This window comes from Balaenoptera acutorostrata, chromosome 10 (assembly GCF_949987535.1).
Source record: "Balaenoptera acutorostrata chromosome 10, mBalAcu1.1, whole genome shotgun sequence".
NCBI lineage: Eukaryota > Metazoa > Chordata > Mammalia > Artiodactyla > Balaenopteridae > Balaenoptera > Balaenoptera acutorostrata.
The window spans coordinates 99,195,575-99,221,572 of record NC_080073.1 but is presented as its reverse complement, the minus strand read 5'-3'; the positions used below and the strand labels follow the sequence as shown (position 1 = coordinate 99,221,572).

Here is a 25,998-nt window from a genome sequence, read left to right as displayed (position 1 = left end):
CCGTGCCTCTGGCCCCTTTCTTTGGCAGGGACGTTGGTATTTCCTCAAAAGTCCCAAGTATCCGACCTCCACCCCCAGCAATAGGGCTAGGTTCACAGGCAACCAGTTTTTCAGGCAGCTGCCTCCCCTTTCTTTCCTCTTCGTGCTTCGTCGGTCACGGCTTTAAACAAAACGACTGTGCGTTTGAAATCACTCTGGCGCTTTGGCACAGTGCAGGAGGGGCAGCCAAGGGCACGGGTTCCGAGAACAGCAGTCAGTAGACAGAGATTCTGGCTTGAGAAAAACCAAAGGAACAGGGGTGAGAGGGAGGGAGAAGCAAAGCAGCTGAGTGGGAGGTGCATTCTGGGAGTTGTAGTCCCCTTGGGGGCGGCCTCCTCAAGGCTCCACCGGGCTCTGCACTTCATCTCCCAGCAGCCCCCGCGACGCAGAGGCGGCGAGCGGTGGGGGCGCTGGGTGATGAGCTGCCGCAGGGGGAGAGGGCCTGGGGCGGGTAAGCGCCGTAGACGTCGCGGGGAGACGTTATCTGCTGTCCGTGGGGGCCGAGGGACCCTCGGGCGGGCGACGACGAGGGCCGGGTGGCCGCCGCGCGTTCCAGTGCTCGCCCTCTGTCCCCTCCACGGGCGCGCGGCGTCCGCCATGGAAGCACATCCGGCTGCCGCCGGGGTCTCCGGGCGCCGCGTCCCCGGTTCCCCAGAGCGATGAGGCGGTAGGGGCGACCCGCGTTCCGCCTCCCGCCCGCGCTCCGTCGGCCGGACCGAGAAGGACCGTGGGTCGGCCGGCCGGCCGCGGTGCCGCCCCGCCCCGCCTCGCCTCCTGGGGGCGCTGCCGGGCGTCCGCCGCTCATGCCGCCCCGGCGCCCTGCCGCGCCCGGCGCCGGCCGCTGAAGCCCCGGCCGCGCCGTCCGCCGGCCCGCCCGCGCCCACCGCCCAGCCGCCCGGAGCCGGCCGCCCTCCTGCCCCCAAGATGTGGCACAGCGTCGGGCTGACCCTGCTAGTGTTCGTGGCCACGCTGCTGATCGTGCTGCTGCTGATGGTGTGCGGTGAGTGCGGCGTCGCGCGGGGCAGTTACACTCCGCGGTACACACGCCGGCTCGATCGTCTGGTCGACTGGCTTGTTTTGTCTGGTTTAAAAGAAAAAAAGAAGGCCTGGGTGGGCAAGTGTCTTCATCTGTTTTTCACTTACCTCTCGGGAGTGAGCCCTGATCCACGACAGGCCCGCTGTCATCCAGGAGAGGGAAGAACAGCATCCAGGGCTGGGCATCTTGACTCGGGGTTAAAGCAGGTATTGCTTCACCGGCAGCGTCTTGATTGCCATTCTTACCGCAGTCTGCTCAGATTTTAACCTTGGCCTGTATCCGAAGGTGAAGTGATTGATTACTCCTTTTTCTTTTTTGACACGTTCTGACTCTGATGACAAAGCGAGGTTTCATTACCTTCGTTTAACCAGGGGCAGGGACAGAGTTGGGTTTGAAGCACGCGTGAAATTTTTTGTTTACTTGGAGTTCAGGCTTAAACTAAATTCCGAGCAGAAATGTTGAGACGCGGCAGGACTTAGAAACACAGGCTATATTAAACTTCCAGGGTCAGGTAACCTAACTCTTAGTTCTGTAATAATGGTGCTGTTTTGTCTGGTGTGATTTTTTTTTTTTCCTTCATGGAATGAGAGGACGTGAAACTTTTTTCTCAAGGTAGTATTAGCGCAATTGTAGATTTTTTCTTTTTAACGCACAGTAATTGATAACCACAGCTCTCTTAGCCAAGTGGCTGAGCAGTTGTGAAAATTTGGGAATTGTTTAGAACCAGATGTCAGTGAGTATTTTTTGATAATTACGCTATTGAAGTAGGGGTTCAGGTTGATGCAGTAATTGGTCAGTATTCAAAATACTATAGGGCTTATTCATTGCATGATTAATGTACTAAATGCTCAGTATCAGCCATGTTTGGAGACACTCGTGCATATACATGTATAGACTTATATATTTGTATTTATACACTAGTATGTATGTTTTTAATTTTATTGCTTTTACATGTGCATAGACATGTATATATATTTGTATTTGTATACTTGAATGTATATTTTTAATTTTCTTGCTTTTACTAAGGCACTAGAGTTAAAGCTTCTAACTTACAGCCTTTCTTTTCTGATGATAAAACAATTGGAAAGCCTTTCTCAGTTTCCTGCTTGTGATGTCAGGATTTTGGGCTAATTGTAGGTATTTAAGATCCTTGAAGTAAGGAAAACCAGATCTATGTGATTTGTTTGGATGTGAGGAAGGAGGTAAGCATAGGCTTTCTTTTCTAATTTGAAGATGCAAGCTACCTGGAGATAAGAATGTAACATGTAAACCATGTAACAACACCTTAGGTAGAATATTTGCCAAACTTGCCTTTGGGGCCTCAAAATTCCTAATTGCTGCGTACATTAGACTTGCTCTCTCCACTCCCAATAGGTATTTGACTTAAAGTTTACTCATTTTTCTAAAAGTACCCTGCCTTTGGTTTCAGAAAACGTTATGGAATGAGAGGTGACCTGTGGTAAGTAAAAGAATGCCTTATTTTGATTGGAATGGTCAAGACTAATAGCTCTAAGAAGTAATCCAAGCACTTTTTTATTGGGAGAGTGAATGATGTGGTAGCTTCACGTTTTGACTAGGAGGGGCCTGGGGCTTAGGAAGAGGAGGGACGGATCCCACCAGATTTGAGCGAGAAACTAGGGTGTTGTATTAGTGTGCTAGGCCTGCCATAACAATGTGCTACAGACGTAAAACAGCAGAAATTTATTTCCTTGTAGCCTGGAGGCTAGAAGTTCAAGATCCTCGTGTCAGCAGGGTTGATTTCCTCTGAGGCTTCTCTCCTTGGCTTGTAGATGGCAGTCTTCTCCCTGTGTCTTCACGGGGACTTTCATCTGTGTGTGTCCATGTCCTAATCTTATGTAATAAGGACACCAGTCATATTGGATTAGGGCCCCACCCTTATAAATTCATTTAACCTTAAATAACCTTTTAAAGGCCTTGTCTCCAAATATAGTCACATTGGGGATTAAAAATTGATGACACGGGTCTGCCCCAAGAAACTCATAACCTAGTTTATTTTAGAACTCTGACTGACTCTTTCACATAGTGAATTATGATTTTCAAATTTCAGGTTCCTTAGGGAGGTCTACCTTCTCCTGTCTCTGTTGATTGTACTTTCTTGCCTCTCATTCATTCTAAAAATATTTTCCACTCCCACTGTTCACTGAAACTGCCCTTGTCAAGATTCATAACAAATGGCCTCCGTATTACCAAGTCCATGGTCCCTTATGAGTTGTAACTGTATTGATACGTAACCTCTCATACTCATTCTATACAGGTGAGCGTTCCTTCCATGAAGCGTTTCTCTTGGCTTTTGTACACTATACTTTCATGGTGTTCTTCCTACCATAGTGGTTAATTGTTTATCTTTTCCTGGCTTCTCATCCCCTAGAATTTAACTTTTTTTGATCACAATCTATGATAGGAAATAAATTTTCATTATTCCCAGTACATTCATAAGTATATATAGATAAATTACATATATCAATTAGTTATATCCACATCTATCTACCCATCATCTTTCTTGTCTCTGAAATAAAAATTTTACAGACTAGTACTTGCCATTACTCCATGAGATGCATGCTATTTTCTATTGTATTTTTATGTTACATTACGTTATAATACAAATATATAGTATTTCTATTTTTGCCTTCCTTCTGTTCTCTTACTCATCTTACCCAGTTCTAAAGATTTAAATAGTAACTATAACTGATGACTAAAATTAAATCTGCAGCTCTTATTCCTCTCCTGCACCCCAGGTTCGTGCATCAAACTTTTATTCTCGATATCTCCACTTGAGGATCTAACAACCATCTCAAACTAAACACATCTAAAACAGAACTTTTGATTTCTACCACCTGTTTCTCCCTCCCTGCTCACATGTTGTCAGCAGCCAAGGACTTGGGTGTCATCCTTGGTTTTGCCCTTTCCTTTCCTTATAAGTATCAACTCCATCTGGAAGTCGCATCAGCTTTGTCTCTTTTTTTCTTCTAGTTTTATTGAGATGTAATTGACATACAGCACTGTATAAATTTAAGGTGTATAACATAATAATTTGATTTACATACATCATGAAATGATTATCATAGTAAGTTTAGTGAACATCCATCATCTCATATAGATACAAAATTAAAGAAATAGAAAAAAAAAATTTTTTTTTCCAGTGATGAGAACTCTCAGGACTTACTTTCTTAACAGCTTTCACATAGAACACACAGCAGTGTTACTTATATTTATCTTGTTGTACATTACATCCCTAGTACTTACTTTTCTTATAACTGGACGTTTGTACCGTCATCCAATCCCACCCCTCCTCTATCAACCACAAATCTGATCTCATTTTCTGAGTTTGTTTTTAAGTATAATTGACCTACCACACTGTTAGTTCCTGTTACGGGACATAGTGGTTTGATATTTCTATACATTTCAAAGTGATTACCGTGAAAGTCTAGTTACGTCTGTCACCATACAAAGATATTATGTAAATCTTTTTTAATAGATTTATTTTTGTTTATAGTTTTTTTATAGATTTATTTTTATTTATTTATTTATTTATTTATTATTTTTGGCTGTGTTGGGTCTTCGTTGCATGCAGGCTTTCTCTAGTTGCGGCGAGCGAGGGCTACTCTTCTTTGTGGTGCACGGGCTTCTCATCACAGTGGCTTCCCTCGTTGCGGAGCATGGGCTCTAGGTGCGCGGGCTTCAGTAGTTGTGGCACATGGGCTCAGTAGTTGTGGCTCACGGGCTCTAGAGCACAGGCTCAGTAGTTGTGGTGCACAGGCTTAGTTGCTCCGTGGCATGTGGTATCTTCCCAGACCAGGGCTCAAACCTGTGTCCCCTGCATTGGCAGGTGGATTCTTAACCACTGTGCCACCAGGGAAGCCCTATTTCATAAATCTTGACGTTATTCCCCACCCTGTACATGTCATACCTGTGACTCATTTATTTTGCAAATGAAGTTTGTACCTCTTAATCTCCCTTACATATTCCCTACCCTTCCCTCCCCCCCACCTCCTCCCCTATGGCAACCACCTGTTTATTCTCTGTATCTATGACTCTGTTTCTGTTTAGTTATGTTTGTTCATTTGTTTTGTTTTTTAAATTCCATGTGTAAGTGAAATCATGGAGTATTTTTCTTTCTCTTTCTGACTTACTGCACTTGCACAGTACCCTCTAGATCCATCCAGGTTGTCGCAAATGGCAAGATTTCTCTTTTTTATGGCTAAGTAATATTCCATTGTGTACATACACTTCATTGTCTATCCATTTCCATTTGCATGGAATACCTTTTTCCATCTCCTCAGTCTATGTTTGTCAGTTTTGTCTGTGATGGTTTGAATCGGCAGATGTGGAACACATGGGTACGGAGGGCTGACTGTATTTTATTTGTTTGTTTCTCCCAGTTAGGGCATAAGCTCAGTGAAGGCAGGGACCTTCTTTGGCTTGTTCACTGCTCTATTCCTGGATCCTAGAGAGTAGAAGCATGTAGAAGGCCCTCATATATTTGAAGAAGAAATGAAGACAGATTCCTCAATATAAATTATTAAATTTCTATTACAAATACAGTCTTAAATGTGGTACAAACCAAGGTTGTCTCAAGGTGGATAACCCTTGTATTACTCAATAAAATACATTTAATGAACTGTTATGTTCAGGTGCTGTGATGGAGGTCATGAGTGTCCAAAAATTAATAAAGCATAATCCCTAGTATACTTTCTTAAATGTTTGGTAGAATTAATTTAGGCCAGGACTTTTGGGGAAAGCTTTTAACTGCAAATTCAGTACCTTTCATTTGGGCTAATATTGGGCTATTCCAGTTACTTGTTTCTTCTTGAGTGAGCTTTTGTAGTAGTTTGTGTCTTTCAAGCACTATGTCTATTTAATCTGAATTAATGTTCTCTCATTATCATTTAATATCTGTAGGATCTGTGGTGATGTCTTCTCTTTCATTCTTGATATTGTTTGTGTTCTTTTCTCTTGTTTATCAGTCTGGCTAGAGGTTTATAAATTTTATTGATCTTCTCAAAGAATCTGGTTTTTGGTTTTATTGATTTTTTTATTTCTTTACTTGTCCATATTTTAGTTCATTGATTTATGCTTATATCTTTAGTTTCTTCTACTTATTTTGATTTTAGTTTGCACTTCTTCTAGTTTCTTATGGTGGAAGCTTAGATTATTGATTTTAGACCCCTCTTATTTAAAAAAATAGCTATTTAATGATATAAATTTCTTTCCAGGTATTACTTCTGATTTTTTTAAAAAAACTTTATTTGGTTCAAAATATTTTTTAGTTTCACTTGTGATTTCTCCTTTGAACCATGACTTATTTAGGACATTTTCCCCCCATATATCATTTTATCATTTTCTAGTTTAATTTTGTTATGGTGAGAAAAGTGTATCAAGTTTAGGAAGGTTTACACTTAATGAGATGAAGTAATGGTCTGTTTTCGTGGATGTTCTGCGTATACTTGAAAAGAATGTTTATTCTGCTGTTGAGTGGAATGTTCTGTACATGTCAGGTCAACTTGGTTGATAACATTGTTCAATATCAATGTTGTCAATAACATTGTTCAGCAGTTCTTTTTATCAGCTACTCTGTTACATAGTAGAAATCTTAAGAGCTCTGAAATGGATCAGTTGGTGAAAGTCATTAACCCCTTAAATTTATGGTACTTTTGGTGTGTGTTGGGGGTTGGGGTTGGAGGATGGAAGTTGAATGGTTTGTTTGGACTACATTCTCTGTGCCAGATACTCTTCTAAGACATAGAGGACATAGTGGAAACCATAGATAAACCATAAATTTTCTTTCCTTAAGAAACTCATGTCTTGGGGGGATGACAGTTAGTTATTAAGACAATGAAGGATGGAAGTGAGCATGAGATGCTGAAGCAGTCACCCAAGAGAGTACTATACTGAAGAGATAGTATAGTAGAAAGACGTAAGAATTATGTGTTCATGTTGCTTAAAAATCTCAGAGGCAGTGGTAGTAACCTCTTGTCTGTGGAGTTTGCCCTGGAGAGGAAGAGACTGGAGCCTAAGAGACTGTAACAATGGATAACATTTGATGAGTGTTTATTATATGTGGGCATTCTTTTTAGAATGTTACACACATTAATTCTTTTTATTACCGCATTGACTCTGAAAGTGGGTGCTGTTGTCTCTGTTTTATGGATGAGGAAACTGAGGCACATAGAGGTTAACTTGCCGAAATTTCAGCTGAGCTGTTGAGTTCGGATTCATGGCCCAGCAGTATGGCTCCCGCGTGCCTCTGAGTTATAAGAAGTTGTGGTGCTAATCCCGCTGACAGAGAATAAGGATTTGATGTAGGATGGAGAATGGCACTGGGCATATAATGAAGGAAACAGATGGGAGAGGGTTTATTAAGGTAGAATCTATAGCACTGAAGTAAAGCAGGGTAGGGCTGAAATACGCTCTTTCCCACCTGAGAGATGGGGAAAGGATACAATACCCATTACAGAAATGTGAAAATCAGAAGAAGGAGCTGTTGGATGAATATACTTTTTAAAGATGTCTTCAAGCCAGTGAGGTAGAGATTCCTTCCTGGGGTTTAAGAAAGGCAGAAAGTATGGATGAAAAATTTGGTCATCCTCTATAATAGGGGTAATATTTGGATCTATGGGAGTGTTGTGATCACCAGAAGGAGAGGAAAATAAAAAGAGGAGAGGTTTTAAAGGGAACTTTAAATCTGTCTTCCATTTCCTGGGTAACAGGGTTTTGGGCGTGGAGGTATTTCGGTTCCACGTTGTGTTGGGTCAGTGATGGTTTCTCCGGGGGCTTGTCTGTTGGGGGCCGCCCAGTGTGTCTTTACAGAAGGATGTGCAGTAGAGGGAGCTTGGTGGGAAGGGTCGGGGAGTATGGTTCTGTTTTCACTTTGCCTGTGTCTTGGCCTTGGACATATTACCTTAGCAGCGAACCTTAGCTGCTTTCTGTGTAAATGGAAAATAATGTTATAGGATTGAAAGTGGAAAAGAGCTTTATACAAATCAAGATCAGTATTAAGCCAGTCAGTTAACCACTTAGATATCATCATGAAGGTGGGGTTAACTCCATGGGAAGAGTGATTCCACAAAGATAAGAATTTTTTGTTCTACTGCACCTGGGCTTTTTGAACTCAAAAGATCTTGGGTAGGAAATCATATTCTCATTCCGTAATTAGTGTTTTGTGTTTTAGCCATACTTTCACTATGAAAATATGAGAAATTTGATACACTTATTGAATTCATTGCTGTTTTGCCGAGCTAGCCCTTTTCAATGGTTATGAGTCACTTTGAGCCTTTGATTTCTTATCTAGAAAATGGGGATAATGATTCCTAGTCTCACTAATTCAGAGGGCTAATGAGAGGATTAAATGAGATGTCGAATGTAAAGCACTTCATGAACTGAGAACTCTGTGATTACTCCTGTCCCCTGGGTTTGTGGTGTGTTGACAGTGATAGTCCGTCGTTCAAGTTCATCTGCCATTGCTACCCTTCTGCTGCCAGCACATTTATCTTGCATAGAAAAACAATATACAGTGTGTTTCATGAGCTCCATCCTGTGAACTAATGCTTAGTTACTGGGACACACAAGTTGAGTGCTTATTTGCTTATCCCAGGACACACACCCTTTGTTGCCAGCCAGTTTTTCTGACTCACAGACTTGCCTTTTAAACTATGAAAAACTGCAATACTTGGTTTAACAATTAGTGTAAATTTTTGACTAAGTACATATAATTGTGGACAGTCCTTCTCCCTGCCCCCTCCACCCCCTCCTTTCTGCTATTCCTCTGTCCCTCCCTCCCATTTTTCTCTTACAATCTCAGGACAAGGTACAAGACCCATGCTCCACAGAATAAGAGTAGGTAAGGAGTTTCTGGTGTCTGCATATCAGGTTTGGGTGGGAGGAATTGTAGGAGCTGTACTTTTATAGGCGGTCCTGTAGGCATGCAGGGTACAAGGGGTAAGTCCCTTTCAGTAAAAGGTAGCCTGGGTGATAGTGGTTGTTCTTCCTCCTGTCCTGCTCTTCCCCAAAGATGCACGCACCACCTGGGAGAAGTTAGTCACTAGGGCCCAGAGTCCAAATTAGGCTGGCCTATTCTTATGGTAAGTCAGAGTTATAAATCTGAACTGGTGGTTCTTTCCCTTGTGTCTGTGGTGCCTTTCCCCCTCCCAGTACACACTTGTACACACATGTTCCTCTCTTATTTATTTGATGCTGTCTTACAACCAGTAACATGTAGCTAGAGGATGATGCTTCATTTTGCATTATGTAACATTCCATGTGTTTTCTCAATCACTCATGGTGTACTAGCGAATGAACTCTGAATACATACATTGTTATTTATATTAAACTATTCGGTTAACCAGACACAGTTCAATACTACTTGGAGCAAAGATAGAATCATTCTTTATGTCCAACTTCTGACCTTCCATTGCATCATTCCTCACACATCCATTGTCCTCCTGCAGCATGGCCCACTCATCAGCGAAGCCTGGGCAGTGTCTTTATAGCTCCCCCTTACATATTCCCGTTGTCCCACTAGTAAACACTGATGAGCTTTTGTTGCCTTTTCTCAAGTGGGATCTTCTCAGATAGGCAGTCTGGTCAGGTGTTGATCCATCTCTTCCCTGCTCTTCCATTGCTTATCCTTTTCTCCTTTTCCTTGGCCACTTGCCGTAATTGATCTGCAGCAGCACTCATGTTTCTTCTTTACTTCATTTCTCTTTTCCAAACCTACATGTGCATCAGAATCATCTAGAGAGCTTAAAAAAGATGAGTAAGCACAACGCTGGAGATTGATTTGGAGTATCTGGGGTGAGTCGTTGGGAATCTGTAGCTTCTCACAGCTCCCTAGCAGAGCATGATGAGGAGCCAGTTGGAGTGATTCTCCTGGGAATGGCTGCAATGTGGTAATCACATATCTTTAACTAGGGTCATTCCATTGGACAATACATGCTGTTGAAATTGCTTTACATTTACATGTGTTCTTTTCCCTAAAAGGGAGAATGTGACTTCCAACCTCATCAGATCCTACCTCACTTCCACCCCAAGTAGTTCCTCTGCTCGAGGGGTTGAAGACCCCTTGCGTCGTGGACGTTCATCAGAGGTCAGATTGTGTTAAGGTTTTAAAGAAATCGAAGCAGGTCCCAAGCAGATCAAAGGTTTTGTTTAGCCTTCATCCAACAAAAGAATTGCCTGCCCAGCTCAGGGATGGTTTTTGGGGGGTGATCCTGAAGTAAAGACCATCCTCCGGGACCCTGTTGCCTAATAAATGTAGAGCGGACATCTTTATAGGAGCTCCTTCCCCGAGTTGTCCTGTCCATTCCCTTCCAGCCTTGGAAATCACCCGCAGCTCTCAGGGCTAGCCACGCAGCCCTGTTCACGATACCTGCCCAGGTAATGCACACTGGTCTTGGGCCTGACAGTTGACCCAAGTTGGGTCAGAGATTCTAGGGTGTTTTTTGAGGATAGCCAAGAAATCATAGAAAGCTGGGAAAAAGCAGCCATGTTCAAGGGAAGCCTAGAAGGACATGAGGCAAGGGTGTAGAGAAAACAGATAATGCTGGAGGATGACCTCAGTTCATGAGCACCTCCCCCTAGATCTAGTCCCTCTACGTCCCTCTCACGGGCTCTATGAGACAGTCCTATAAGCTGATAACAAATTCCCCCTTTTTTGGTTAAGCTTAGTCTTAGGACTTTTGTTACTTGAATTAAAAGCTGCTTTATTAAAATAACAGGAGGTGAACTGTGTATTTATATGACTTTCGACTTTGTATTTTAAGATCAGTGCAAGTAAAATACTGTAGATAAATAATAGGTGAGGCCCTATTAATCACCTGCAGGGAATGTGACATACCAGATGTAAGTGGAAGGACAGTTTATGTTGAATAACAATTAGGCCATGAAACGATACGTGCAAAACATTTCCTCACAGTACCTGTCCCAAAGTTAAAAAAAAAGTTAGCTATTTTTATTTTCATGTCTAATTAACATAGCCGGTGACTATTAGCGGCTTTATCTGGCACTGCAGTACCTCTCTTAGTTTCTTCTTTGCTAAGTCACACTTTTCCTGGTATATACCTATTGGGGTTTTAATAATGGTTCTTTTTCCAAAATAAATGTCACGTGCAGTTGTTTTTCCGTTCACACTGCCTGGCATTTTTAGTATCATCCTTTCTTCAGACGATTAACACTCTTTGATGAGCGGTCTGTTGGGGAAGCTTGAGATCTTACCAGTTCCAAGTACCGTGAGATGGACATCCCCTCCCCCGCACCCTCCAACCATCTTCCCACGATTACAGCTGTGTAAGAACTTAGTCATTTTACTCGGGGAATAGCTTGTTGAACATCCCTGAATTTAGCGAATACCACTGCAGTTCTTACCACCACTACAATTTCCCTCTTAACTTTGCTCTCCCACCCTGTCATTACAGTAGCCATTGTGAACAACCCGGCACAGCGGATGTGTGTTGTTTTTGGCTGCTCAGCTGATGAGCTCCATATCTGTGTCAGGGGGAATTCTCTACCTCACGATTTTTTGTGGGAAGCAGTGTCACTACCCACAGGCTCCTCCACCCCCAGCCTTCACACACCTTATTACATGCAGGCAGAATAGGGACAAATAAGCTTCTTTTCAAGTTTGCTTATCTGCAGATTTGGGGGTGGCAATGGAAGAGGTGTGAAGTCGGGTGGTTGAGCTGGTGCGGCGGGGAGGGAGCGGTGAGTGTGGGGCTGGTGGCTGTAACTTGCTGCTCCAGACTCTGGAGTCTCTCTGATTGGCTACCACATTCTGAATTTTGACTTCAGATTGAGTCCCCTGCATTGTTCGATCACTGGCAGTGATTTAAAAGAAAATCTTTTTTTGGATTTGTTTTATTAAAACTGAGAAAGACAGAGTTTGTGATCTAACTGAATGCTCTTATTTATATCTCCCCAAACTGACTGTTGAAGCAGTCTTCAGTTCCTTATTTTGTAGATTTCTGTGCTGGGAGACTTTACTTTCTCTTAACCACCCCAAGGGCAAGAGTATTTTATGATGGGAACCCCACTGGTGACAGCCCTTCACCATAGTCTCTTTTCAGTCAGAAGAGTTCCAGTAACCTCCCTTTACTTTTCTAAATTTGTGGTCATTTTATACCTAGTAGCCACTGTTGGAATCTTTGATCTTCATGAGGTCAAGACTATCATCATCTTTGAGCTTGCTTATAATTTCCCTGATGGTAAATGCACGTGCATCAGCTTTATTTAGCACAGTACCTTGGGAAAAAGAGGTTTTTTTAACTTTTAGGTTGGGTTCTCAAAACTAACCTAAGAGGAGTTTTCCTTAGTATCTTTAAAATCAACCGGGCTTATTAATTTAGGCCAATTAATGGTATTGGGGTATTTAAAACATAGACGTCTACAGAGTAGTTACGGTTTACTTAGTTTCTGACTTGTTTTTCTCCTGATTTTTCTGATTAGCAAAACCATGTATGTCCAGTCTGGAAAACTTTTGATATGTACAGAGAAATATTATTAAAAAATGTAGGTCCCCACATTGACCTACAGATTTAATACAATCCCTATAAAAATTCTTGCTGCCTTTTTTTTTTTTCAGAAATTGACAAGATAATTCTAAAATGCACATGGAAATGCAAGGGACTTTAGCCAAAACAGTCTTGAAAAGAACAAAGTTGGTAAACTTACACTCTTGATTTTAAAACAATACAAAGCTACTGTAATCAAGATAGTGTGGTATGGCATAAGGATAGACAGATCAATGGAATAGAAATAAACTGTAACATTTATGATCATTTGATTTTTGACCAAGACAATTTAATGGAGGGAAGAACCGTCTTTTCAACAAATAGTTCTGGAACAGCTTGGTATCCACATGCAAAAGGATTAATTTGGATCTCTCTCTCACACCAAAGTTAACTAAAATCAATCAAAGACCTAGTGTAAGAGCTAAAACTAAAACTCTTAGAAGCATGCATAGGCATAAATCTTCATAATTTTGGGTTAGTCTCCAGTTCCCTAGATACGACACCAAAAGCACAAGCAACCAAAGAAAACAAGATAAATTGGATTTCCTCAAAGAATAAATGATAAATTAGGCTCCATCACAATTAAAGACTATTGTACTTCAAAGAACATTATCAAGACAGTGAGAAGACAGAACGGGAAAAAAATGTTTTGCAGATCATATATCTGATAAGCGCCTGGTATCAAGAATATATAAAGAACTCTTACAACTTAATAAAGAGACAAACAACTTGATTAAAAAGTAGGCAGAGGAATTTAATAAACATTTCTCCAAAGAAGATTTACAAATCGCCAATAAAAAGAAAATGATGTTTAACATATTTAGTCATTAGGGAAATGCCATAATAAAAGCCACAATGATAAACCGCTTCACACCCACTAGGATGACTATAATAAAAAAGGCGGACAATAAAAAGTCTTGGTGAGGATGTAGAAAAACTGAGAACCTCTTATGATGCTGATGGGAGTGTAAAACGGCACAGCTGCTTTGGACAAGACTAGCAATGTCACAAATGGTTACGCATGAGTTACCATATGACGCAGCAATTCTACCCCTAGGTATAGTGGACCATTGAACAACACGGGTTTGAACTGTGTGGGTCCACTTAACATGCGGATTTCTTTCAATAAATACACACTGCAGTCCCCTCCATGATATGAGGTTGAATCCTTGGATGTGGAACCGTGGATATGGAGGGCGGATTGTAAAGTTTCTGGTGGATTTTCAGCTGTGGGGAGGGTATAACCCCTGTCTTGTTCGAGCGTCAGTTGTATACCCAAGAGAAATGAAAACACGTCAGTGCAAAAACTTGTGCAGTTGGTCATTGCAGCCAAAAAGTGGAAACTACCCGGGTCTGTTAATTGGTAAATGGTTAAAAACTAAATGTGACGTGTCTTTACAATGGAATATTATTCAACAATAAAAAGGAATAATGAGATACATGCAACAACATGTTTGATGAACCTTGAAAATATATGCTTAGTGTAAGAAGCCAGGCACACGAGACCACATACCGTGATTCCTTCTGTATGCCATGCTCAGAATACACAAATCCACAGACAGAAGAGTACATTAATGGTTCCCAGGGGCTGGGGAGGGAGGAACTGGGGAAGGGACTGCTGCTAATGGGTATGGGGTTTCTTTGGGTGTCGATGAAAATGTTTTGGAGTTTGATAATGGTGATGGTGGCATAACCTTGTTAATATGCTAAAAACCATTGAATTGTACATTTTAAAATGGTGAATTTTATGATAGGTGAATTGTATCTCAATAAAAGTAATTAATCAACAACAAAGGAGAAGTCACCTCAGATCCCACTGCCCGGGGACAGCCCCAGCTCCTGTCGATTGAGCAGTTTACCAAACGTCGATTGAGCAGTTTACTGCTCGGGGACAGCCCCAGCTCCTGTCGATTGAGCAGTTTATTTATTTATTCCTCACAGTGGCTTTATCAGTCTTCTGTCAGGCCTGAGCCTCCTGACCCCTCCAGAGCTCTTTCCTCTACCTCGCTGTGCCTATTTTTAGAAAGAATTTTGAGTGAACAGAGAGCTTGCTAATTTGGAGTATCGTTAAAATACTATTTTATAGAGTTAGGTGCTTTACTCACACAGTTGACTAAAATATATTTGTGGTGTGGTTCAGTTAGCACTCAGCACTCAAGCTTAAAGGAAAGCAAAAACCTGAGAAAAGGGTTAAATCTCTGAAGTTAGTTTTTTAGTACCAAGGATTTTATGTTCACCTTTCCCCCCAGAGATTATAAGAAAGAAACAAGTAAAATTAGAAACTTCCTTAAGTGGCCATTCATCTCGGCCTTTGTAATGCTGGGGTAGAAAAGCTGGTTGGATTTTGTTTCCATAAATGCTAGTCATCAGAATATGCTATGGTCCGTTGCTTTTCCATGAAACTAGAGTTTTAAAGTAGAAGGCATCGAGAAAACACGCTAGCATGGAAAACTGTTAGCAGTGGTTAGTTTTGTTTATGAAATACTCTTTAACATTTCAGAGCAACCAGTCATGGGTTCAGGAGTTTCAGCTCCTGTGTTCTCCTTTATTGACTGTTTGTTCTATATCAGTGGACGTCTAAAACTTAAAACTCCTTGCAAAAACAAGCAAAACTTGGTTAGTAATTTTTTTTTTTTAGGAGAGTTATTCAGACTTTTTAATGGCTTTGACATGAAAACACTGTATTTTTTAAAATCTTGAATTTAAGATACTGGTGCTGGGGCTTCCCTGGTGGCGCAGTGGTTGAGAGTCTGCCTGCTAATGCAGGGGACACGGGTTCGAGCCCTGGTCTGGGAAGATCCCACATGCCGTGGAGCAACTAAGCCCGTGCGGCACAACTGCTGAGCCTGCGTGTCTGGAGCCTGTGCTCCGCAACAAGAGAGGCCGCGATAGTGAGAGGCCCGCGCACCGCGATGAAGAGGGGCCCCCCGCTTGCCACAACTAGAGAAAACCCTCGCACAGAAACGAAGACCCAACATAGCAATCAATCAATCAATAAATCTTAAAGTGTACAGTGGTTTTATAAAAAAAAAAAAAAAGATACTGGTGCTCTGGCTTTTCATCTTTCATTGTGTAATTAAAGAAAATTTATTAATTTTCTGTGAAAGTTTATTATTTCTAGAAACTTACTGAATAGTTTGGTCCTGAGAAGTTTTTACCAAAGTGCAGGTGATTCCTGCCATTTACTGTCTTGCCTTCTGATTGAAGCAAACTTGTTTTTAGTAAATAATAGCATTGAGGTGTGAATGTCCAGGTAAATAGCGAGGTGTATTCTTTCTTCCCCAGAAAAATGCTCTCAAAAACTTGAGTTTAATACAATAAACACTCTACTTAGATATCATAATCTCATTATAAATTTGATGTAGATGGACCAAGCTTGGATTCTCAATTCCATAAAGGCAGAAACTGTTTTTGCCATTCTGTAGAATCCCAGAGTTTATTTTTATGCCGTGTCCATAGTAAATGCTTGATAAGTGTTTGTTATATAAATTGTAATCACATATACATTTAAATTACACATACTGTTTCGTGACACACACACCCCACACACAATTAACTGAAATGTTCCCAACTGATAATACTGTGTGTCATAATTTCTCTTAATGTTTTTCTCTCTCTTTAGGTTGGTATTTTGTTTGGCATCTTTTTTTATCAAAATTCAAGTTTCTTCGGGAACTGGTGGGAGACACAGGATCTCAGGAGGGAGATCATGAACCTTCAGGGTCTGAAACAGAGGAAGACGCTTCATCATCTCCACACAGGATCAGATCTGCTCGCCAGAGGAGGGCACCTGTTGATGAAGGCCACTGACCTGAGCCGTGGTCCTCTGATAGCGAATGACGAAGGACACTGGGAGTCTCTCTCTGTAATGACTTGGCTTTGCAATCTGCTAAAAGATTGAAGAACATTCATTCTTGGATCTTAAGTCCAATTCAAAAAAAGATTTACATGTAAGCCATATGAAAATAAAGGGAATTACAACCAAATCGGACCATTGCAGATTTCATCATAAAGATAATTTTTGCTTATATACTTCTACATATATGCTTATTCTTTGACTCTTGGGCTTATTTTCTTGCACTGGTGTGAATCTGGTAAATATTACAGGCTTGAAAAACCATATTTTATTAATATTAGTTCTATGTTGTACTTTTTTTCCCCCCACATTATACCTTGTCTGAAATTGGGATGCATTTTACGATTACTGTCAACCAGGCAATAGTCATGATGCAATTATCCTCGCCTGTGCCTGTGTGGACTTAAGGTTTGTCCTGTTGTTGGTATCAAATGTGTCAGGTTTAATTGGCTTTTAAAAATGTCTTCAAAAAGATTACACTATGATTCAGCATTGAAACGAAAAGTTATCGTATATGCAGAAAAGCATGGAAACAGAGCAGCAGGGCGTACGTTCGATATTAGCGAAGCAAATATCCGTCGCTGGAGGAATGACCGAAATTCCATATTTTCTTGTAAAGCAACAACAAAATGCTTTACGGGACCTAAGAAAGGAAGATACCCACAAGTAGACGAAGCTGTGCTACATTTTGTCAGTGAGACAAGTGCAAAAGGACTGCCTATCACACGCCAGGCGATGCAGCTGAAGGCAGGAGAAATTGCCAAAACCCTTGGAATAGACGAAACAAAATTCAAAGCAACAAGAGGCTGGTGTGATCGATTCATGCATCGAGCAGGACTGTCGCTAAGGCGTCAAACATCATTTTGTCCAGAGCTTCCTGCTGATATTAAACCGCAGGCAGTGCTGGAGTGCTGTTTTAAGAGATGCTGCATTGCCGGCGCTCTTGATGCCAAGGGTGCTGTGGTCTGGAAGAATGCAGACACCGATGGCTGTGATTTGAGTGATGCAGAGGAGTTAGACTCAGACTATGAAGTTATAGTCATAACTTAACCAACTTATTTCATCATACACTTTCTTTACGTATGCACAAGATTGACGTGATAAAGATCTGTTTAACTCTAAAAGTTGTTTGAGTAAATTAAAAAAGTAGACGTTCTACAGGATACAGAAGCATTGTGTCATAGTTTAATTGCCTATGTGTTTTCTTAGAGATACATGTGGTGCGTCTTAACAATTGATGGCATCTTAGGTTAGGAAAAAAAATAGTCTGTAAATTTATTTTTCTTTCTAGGATAGCAATTATTTATTGGGGACCTTAATTCTGACTCTTAGCATGTTGTTAAAATAGTTATCCTCTATGAGATACATTTTGGAGCGCCCTATTCAAGATTTTAGAGTAGTAACTTGGGAATCTAGGCCCTATCCTCTACTTTAGGAAGAGTAGGATTAGTTACTCCTTTTGTATGGGAGGACTTCATGCTCAAGGCATGTGTTGTGGAGAAAATACTTCTTCGCAAACAGCAATTCGGTGACAAGACCTCAGAGGTACTGGGTATTGAGGAAAAAATAGAGAGTGGGTGAAAATGCCTGCTTTACTGTAAAATGATTCTTGCCAGGTTCCCATGTTTGTCTTCACTGAACTTTGGACTGCGTGTTTCCTGGGGAAGAGAGAGATGGATTAAAGAACCTTCCCTGCTTTATACAAGAATGAAGTGCGAAGCCAAGTTATTTTATTAATCCAAGTTCTTTTTACGTTTTAAACCTTTGTTTCTCAAGAACTAGTCATTACAGAATATCACCTCTATTTTATGATGGTGTGTGATTTTGTTTGATACCTCATACTTCATGCTGATAGTTCTGTTTGTTTATTAACAGTTCATCTGCTCTGCCCTAAGGTGATGAACACCTCTGCTGTCATTGTAGCCCTTTGGATGTACTAAAAGGGAATTTACAGAGTATAACTTTACTTTTAAATATTTGCTAAGGAGAGGTCCCCAGCAGCTGAGAGTGGGGCACAGTCTTTGTCTTTATTTCCTTAGTGGATGCAATTTTCTATTATTATGTGACTATACTGATTAACAGAAACAGTGACACAAGTTTCAAGCATTAATTTTAATGCTTCATACTAGCTAAATATCACATTAAAATACTTATCAGTTAGAAAGAACTTTAATGCTTCTTGGTGCTGGGAGGATATTTGAATTAGGTCTTTTGCAGTCTGATATTTGGAGCTGTGGATTCCGCTTTGTAGTGGGTACCTTAGGTTTAGGTAATAGTTGCTGACACACTAAGTAGCTGGTAAGCTTCCTCTTGTGTCAGTATTAAGAATGATGGCCGATATAACCCCTAAAATCTGCAAGGGTCATCCACAAATTAATCCCTGAAAGATGTACATGTTGGTATTATTTATTAATATTTATGCTTTTATGGGTGTCTTTTTAAAATAGAATTGTATGAAATGTTCTGCTTAACTTGCTTGGGAAATATAACCAAAGCATATTAATAGCTCACACTCTACCATGTTTTAACTCTTAGGAAAGTGAAATCACTGCTGCCAATATGAGAATTCTGCAAACGAATTCCTTTGTTTAAAACGTTTTTTCCCCCTGCACTCCTCTTCCCCCAGTACACTCACCATAGTACATGTTTCTAAGGCCACTGAGAGAGACAGGAGAAATAGTTGTTAACACAGAATTATTTGTGTGATATAGTGTTTTTGTTCTTTTTCCTGTTTTAGTGCTTTTGTAGCTGAACTTACAGAACTCATCGTAAGCGCATTTTCAGTTTCTCAGTAGGAGACGGAGTAGCCTGTGGTCAGTTTTAAAGTTTAGAGGGTCCTGAGCATTAAAAACACAAGTGTTAGTCTTGCGTTTGAATTCTCACAGACAGTGATGGTGAGCAAGGACGTCATTGTTTGAGGATTAATTCTAAAATGAGGATTCTGGTGGGTGCTTTTCCTTCCCAACCAACGATTTCCAAATCTTTTTCTTCTTTTGCTTCTGAAACTTTTGTGAAAATTGCCTGTATCAAATTTATTGGTAGCATGGCTCTGATTTCAAGGCCAAAAAACGCTAAGTATTTGTGTGACACTGTTAAATAAGATTTTTAATATTTACATAAAGCTAAAAATAGAATTCATCCAGTGGATTTTTGTAGTGATGTTTTCATGGTGGAAACATAAATGCGTCGTTTTGTGGTGGATAGCCAATTTATAGACATGCTGACCTATTTCTTCAGATGTTATCAGATTTAAAAACAACTTCGAACTGTTATTTTGCTGAAAGTTGGGAATATGTTAAGTAACGGATTCACAAAATAGGGCATTTTAAACCAAACTGTGTTGCAAGGTTTGAAAGTAGTGCATTTTTACTTTTAAGAGCAACAGTTTTTTAAATTATTTTAAGTCAACAATGCAGTATTTTTTAAAGTCAGTTTTTCTTAAAAGGTATGTTTTAATGTAACATGTAACCAGTGTAACTTTAGCTTTTGACTGGTAAACTTCAAGTGCTTTTATATTTCAGGTTGACTTTAAAAAGCCAATGAGCAGTACTCAGAGGTTATGGATTCTTAAGCAATTAATGAAATAATATTTTGTTATGGAGTCTAGAATTAAAGCACCTTGTATTGTCTGCTTTTAAAGTATTCTATAGTTTTTAACTTAAAGCATAAAGAGTAATATTTTATCTTATATTAATTTAAAAAGTTACATTTTCCATTTGTTAATACACATGTGTCGCCTGTTTTATGACCAGTGTTTACCCCTCTAAGTCAGTTCTATGCATAACCATTCACCAAATACTGCTGCTCTGGTTTCTTAGAGGAAACATTCTGTGCTATGCTATGATGTATTGTCATCTTGCTGCTTGACAAATAGGTTTATAAGGAATTAGAACTGTGTGTGTTAATAGTACCTTTGTATAACGAGATGTAAAATTAGAGATGAGGATTCTGTGTAAACGATTATTCACTGTTTTAAAACTGGTCAACACTATAAAGCTTCTGTGGTTTGTGTGATGCTTCACTTTACACAGAATAAATTAAAATGAAAACAAAAGTTGTGTTTGTTTCACTGATAAAGAATAAGAAGTGTGAAGGGTACCTTGGACATGAGGGATTGGAAACCAGCCATTTTTACCAGTGGTTCCCCCTTCACCTCATTTGTCAAACTCTAAACATCTATAAGAATTAAGACAACATGTCAGTAGTATTCCTAGTGCCATGAAAGTAATTGACTTGGAACCTAAGGGCACATAGCATTAGAGCTAATTTACACTTCATGTTTAGCCTTTTTTCTTCTCATGCTTTATCCAGTACCTTCAAGATTGTTTTGCAAATCTGTTTACCATAGATCATGTCTCACATTTTGTTAGTATTAACCACCAGGAAGACTGAGTGAGGGAACGGACCAAAGCCAAGTGAAAAGATGGAGGGATGCCTTGGAACCCATTTGCAATAGGAAACCATGAATTTCAGTGGCTGAGTGCCAAGTCCTGATTTTTCTTCAGCAGTGCTCAGCTGCCAAGAATGTAGAATGGAAAAAGTGGACTGTGTCAGGGTCAGGCTTTGTCAGGTAGGAGTGTCCAAAGGGCACGGTCACTTGAGATTGCTGGAGACTGGCCGTGGGGTTTGGGCTGGGTTGCGAGAGAAGTAGGATCAGTAAGGCACTGATAAATGGGGCTACTGGGAAGGGACAAAGATTGAAGATGATAAAATGCATGTGACATACGTATATAGTGGATAGAATAGGAAGTTCGGGGTGGAGACTAGGATTTTAGAGGTGAAGCAACCATAGCAAAGGGGAATCTGAGAACGTGACACGTTCTAGGGTGTCATGCGGGCTGTCATCGTGGCCACTCATAGTTCTGCATCATGGCTGGAGTTGGGATGCAGAAGATGACCATGACCTGGGGACCAGGTCAGGGACTTGGAAGACTGATCTTAAGGTCTGGGATGTCAGGTGGCCCTTAAAAGGAGGAAGGAGTTTCCTGAAAATGAAAGAGGAGCTGTGAGAACGCTTTCATGCTGGCCCCCGGCAACTCTCCAAGCCAGGACATGATTGTTACATACAATTAAGTACTTTGGTTATAAAAATGATGCTGTTTATGGAGAACTTTGCTGGGGCTGGGGGAGGAGAAAGGAGTTGAGGACAACAAAAGCTTCTCTAAGAATCTTAGGGAGGAGTAGGAGTTTTCCAGGGTTCTGGACAGGAGAAAGGGCAGGTGCCAAGTCAGAGTTGAGGGAAGATGCCTTGTTTGGAGAACCGTAGATAGTTGATTATTCCTGGAATGGAGAGTGATTATGGGGTGCAACGTTTTGAAACTGGAGAAGTAGGAAAGATCTAGGTCATCAAAGACCTTGTATGCAATATCAATGGCTTTGTTTAACGTACTAAGTGGCTGTTCTTGCAGGCACCTGGACAAAGTACAGATGGCTTAGGAAGCTCATGCTGACTGCACCGAGGAGGTCTCCTTTGGAGACACAATGGAAACAGGGTGATAGAAAGCTAGTGGCAGGCTTGAAAGGAGTGATGGCCATGGGAAGTTTGAGGACATGAAGAATCCACAGGGCTTGAGACTGGGTTGTGAAGGCAAGTGACGGAGAAGTGAAGGATGATTTCAACATTTGAGATGGGCAACGTTGAGGGATGTGTATAGAAGTAGGCTTGAGGTTGGTCAAAGGGACATGGAAGATGAGAGTCCAGTTTGGGGCATACATATTTGTATTTGAGGTGCTTACAGGCCACTGGGTGGACAGAAATACTAAACAGTTGTGAAAATGGTAGGAGGGCCATCAGTGATCATCAGCGTGTGAACGCAGTTGAAGCTGTTGGCAAAAACAGGATCTTCCAGGGAAGAAGCCAGAATAAGAAGAGACCCAAGGAATGGCCCCTAAGGAGCATCAATATTTCAGAGGCTGGTAAAAGAAAAAGAGGCCACTAAGGACATTGAGAAAGACTGCTAAGAACCAGGAACATACCTGGAAGGCAATGTCCTTGAGGCCAATGAAGAAAGAACTTGGCAGAAAGAGCAAGTGTTAAACTGATATATATTAAAGAATGATGCCGCTCAGATCTGATTATTAAGAAATTGGGGCAACCTAGTTCTGGCAGAAGTCCGTGCAAAAGAAGATGTGAAATTTCTGCAAGGTGACAGCGGGGACAAATGGAATAGATATTGACGGGAGTCAATTGGACGGGGTTTGGTGACTGATTAGCTATGGGAGGTGAAGGGCAAGGATGAATCATTGGTGGAGGGCTGATGGAGGGCATGGGTGGAGCATGTTTGAGGGGATACGTCCAGGTGCATGGAAGACCAATGGAAATGGCCACCCTGAGGATACAGGTCAGAACTGAGTTCCTACCCAGATGCTGTAACTTGATAGTTGGCAATTTATTTAACCTCTCTGTTGCCTGGTCTGCTGAGTGAGAATGAGAATGTGCAGGGCTGTTGTAAGGAGTAAATTTTTAAAAATACCTGTTAAGTACGCTTCTTTTAAAAAAAAATTTTTTTTTTTTTAATAAATTTATTTTTGGCTGCATTGGGTCTTCGTTGCTGCGTTCGGGCTTTCTCTAGTTGGGGCAAGCGGGGGCTACTCTTCGTTGCGGTGCACGGGCCTCTCATTGCGATGGCTTCTCGTTGCGGAGCACCGGCTCTAGGCACGCAGGCTTTGGTAGTTGTGGCTCATCGGCTCAGTAGTTGTGGCTTGCGGGCTCTAGAGTACAGGCTTAGTCGTTGTGGAGCACGGGCTTAGTTGCTCCACGGCATGTGGGATCTTCCTGGACCAGGGATCGCACCCGTGTCCCCTGCATTGGCAGGCGGACTCTTAACCACTGCGCCACCAGGGAAGTCCCACACTTCTTAATATACCGTAAGCAACCCGTAACTTCACTCCCACCCCCCTTTCCTTACTTCTTACCTTTGTAACCGAGGCAGCCTCCTAATGATTGTTTGGTCCAGGAGTTGGTTTCGCTTCACCAGGAAGAGTTCAGATGGGGAGTCACAAAAACACATACATTCATCCCACAGTATTTTGAAGTAAGGCCTAGGCTTTGTTTCACTGAATATAGATCCATTAGAGTTCAATCTCATTTTCTTTGCAAAAGCCAGACTTACAATTCGGCGATCTCCAGTTTTGTTCTCTTAAAACCGGAACGAGAACAGAGTCTTGCAGAGCAAAGATTTTTACTGTAGTGTTTTTCTGTCTTTGACAGTTGCCTTGCTTGTCCCTAGATGGACAGGATTTTTTTGCATCTTGTCTTTATCAAATTTTTCCAAAACATTCAACTAAGTTTTCACAGAAACAGCAACCCTTTACTCACACTCATATTTAGTTGTGACATTTCATTATGTAATTGCGATATCAGAAACAACTGAAGTAAGCAGGTTTGGGAACCATTTGGGTTAAAAAGAAGTCATCTGGTGAGAAAAATATGTGAGCATACAAGATACTAATCCTCTGTTCTTGATTATGTACCCCACCCAGGCGGGGGCTGTGCATCTCATGTCACAGAGCAAATTGAAGCCTCGGCCTGGAATCTCCTTACCCTTCCACGGAGCCTTCATATCTGTCTATATCTCTTCCGACCCTCTCCTTCCCTCCTACATTAGAGGACAGACCCCTCTGCTATCTGAAACGAATTTCTCCTCCTGTGCTTTGGATCCTGTTCCACCTTTTCAGCAAATTAACACTGTCAATTATTTTCTTCTATACACTCAATTGCTCTCTGTCATCTGGATCGCTCTCTCCAACATCTAAACATATTCGATAAATATATTCTATCTTGAAAGAAGGAAAGGTCCCGCCTACTCCATCCCCTCAGCTGCCAGTGGCCGCTGCCTTGCCACGTCACACCAGACTTCTCTGAGTAGGTGTCTCCGTGACCCTGGCGCAAAATCTGAAGGACATTTTCCAGCCCTCAGCTTTGCCTGACTTCCCAACAGCATTCGTGTGGTTGCTCATCTCTTCCTTGTTCCTTGAAACTTTCTTCTCCTTTGGCTTTAATGATACTAAATTCTGGCTTTACTGGTTTTAATACTTCCTCTCATTTCAGGCTTATCCTGCAATGAAATGCCAGAGTTCCTCAGGGCTAGGTTCTCACCCCCTTTTCCTTCCTGTCTCCAGGAAGACAGGAAGCTGCCACCTCTTGACCAGTAGAGCCACATTCCCGTCTCTTGAGCCAGTGATCTTCCCAGTATCCGCTCTTGGTTGTCTTAAACACTGGTCTCACCCAGCATCTGCAGCCGCTTCTGATACTGGGGTCATACCAGCCTCCCTGTCGACCATTGTAAAGTTGACAAACTAGGTGTCACTGTTGACCTTTCTTTTTTTTCTTTGTTTTTGTTTTTGTTTGTTTCTTTTACTTTTCGGCTGTGCCCTGTGGATCTTAGTTCCCCCACCAGGGATCGAACCCTCGCCCCCTGCATTGGAAGCACGGAGTCTTAGCCACTGGACCACCAGGGAAGTCCCTCTTGACCGGTCTTTCGGGTCCCTTATTCAACACATCAAGTCTGGTTGACTTTACTTCTGAAATAGCTCTTGGAACCTTCTCTACTCTCCTCCATTTTCCTATTACCCTCTGTAGGCAATGAAGTGTAGTAGTCGTGAGGGTGGCCTCTGGAATTGCGACCTCTGTGTGCCTCATTTTTCATCTGTAAAATGGGTGTAATAGTAGTACCTATCCCATAGGGCTTCTGTAAGGATTGCGTAAGTGAACACACACAAACATGTAGAATAGCGCCCCGTCCCCACCGCTCTGATGCCCACCTGGATCCTGCGACAGTGGCTGTCTCAAATCCACGACAGCCCCTCTCCAGCCTTCTCTCCTCCTTGTCGCCAGAGTGATCTTTCTGAAACTCAAATATGGCCCTGTCGGCTCCTTGCTTATATCGTGGGAATGGCTTCCCACTGTCCTAGAGAAAAGGTGGAAAATCCTCAACATGCCCAGGACACGCTGCAGCGTTTCATCCACCAGCTTGTCAGGCACCTTCTCCCACCACTGGCCTCCCCACCACCTACACTTACAGCAGGTGAGCCTCCTCTCAGCTACACAGATACTCGGAGATCACCGGCACCCCTGTCCCTGGGTCCCTGGGTCCCTGCACTGGCTCCTCCCCCCCCCCGCCCCCCTTTCTCCTAGTCATTTGTCAGATTTCAGCTCAAAGTCACTTTCTCAGGGAAGCGTCTTTGAACACTACCCGACCCCTTTCCGGGCAGTTCCTTTGTTACGTAGACTGGTCCTCCTCTCCTCCAGACAAGAGTTAAACACTTCTTGGTGCATTTATTTGATTAAGTGCCATCATCCCCTCTGTTGAATTAATCAATATATATATATATATATAAGGTAGAACTTACATCAAAATGACATTGTAACCCGCAAGCTGCATATATTCAATCTTTTAGTCAGAATCTGAGTCTAATCTGAGAGGCTTAATTCTGCCTTATCAGCATCTCCTGACAATGGTTACCCTTTTCTTTAATCAACAAACACAAAAATGTATGTTAATGAGATGCTTATTTTGCAAGCCCCTGATTCTTTCCGTGTATTC

General features: G+C 41.7%; 1 protein-coding gene across 1 annotated transcript; it reads left to right on the top strand.

Annotated features, from left to right (window-relative positions):
• Positions 1-393: 393 nt before the first annotated feature.
• On the top strand, positions 394-20,507 carry SMIM13 (small integral membrane protein 13). The gene is made up of 2 exons (XM_007173944.2): positions 394-1,039; positions 16,220-20,507. The coding sequence occupies exons 1-2, from the start codon at positions 964-966 to the stop codon at positions 16,405-16,407; spliced, it is 264 nt and encodes an 87-aa protein (XP_007174006.1). The 5' UTR covers positions 394-963; the 3' UTR covers positions 16,408-20,507.
• The last annotated feature ends 5,491 nt before the right edge of the window (positions 20,508-25,998 follow it).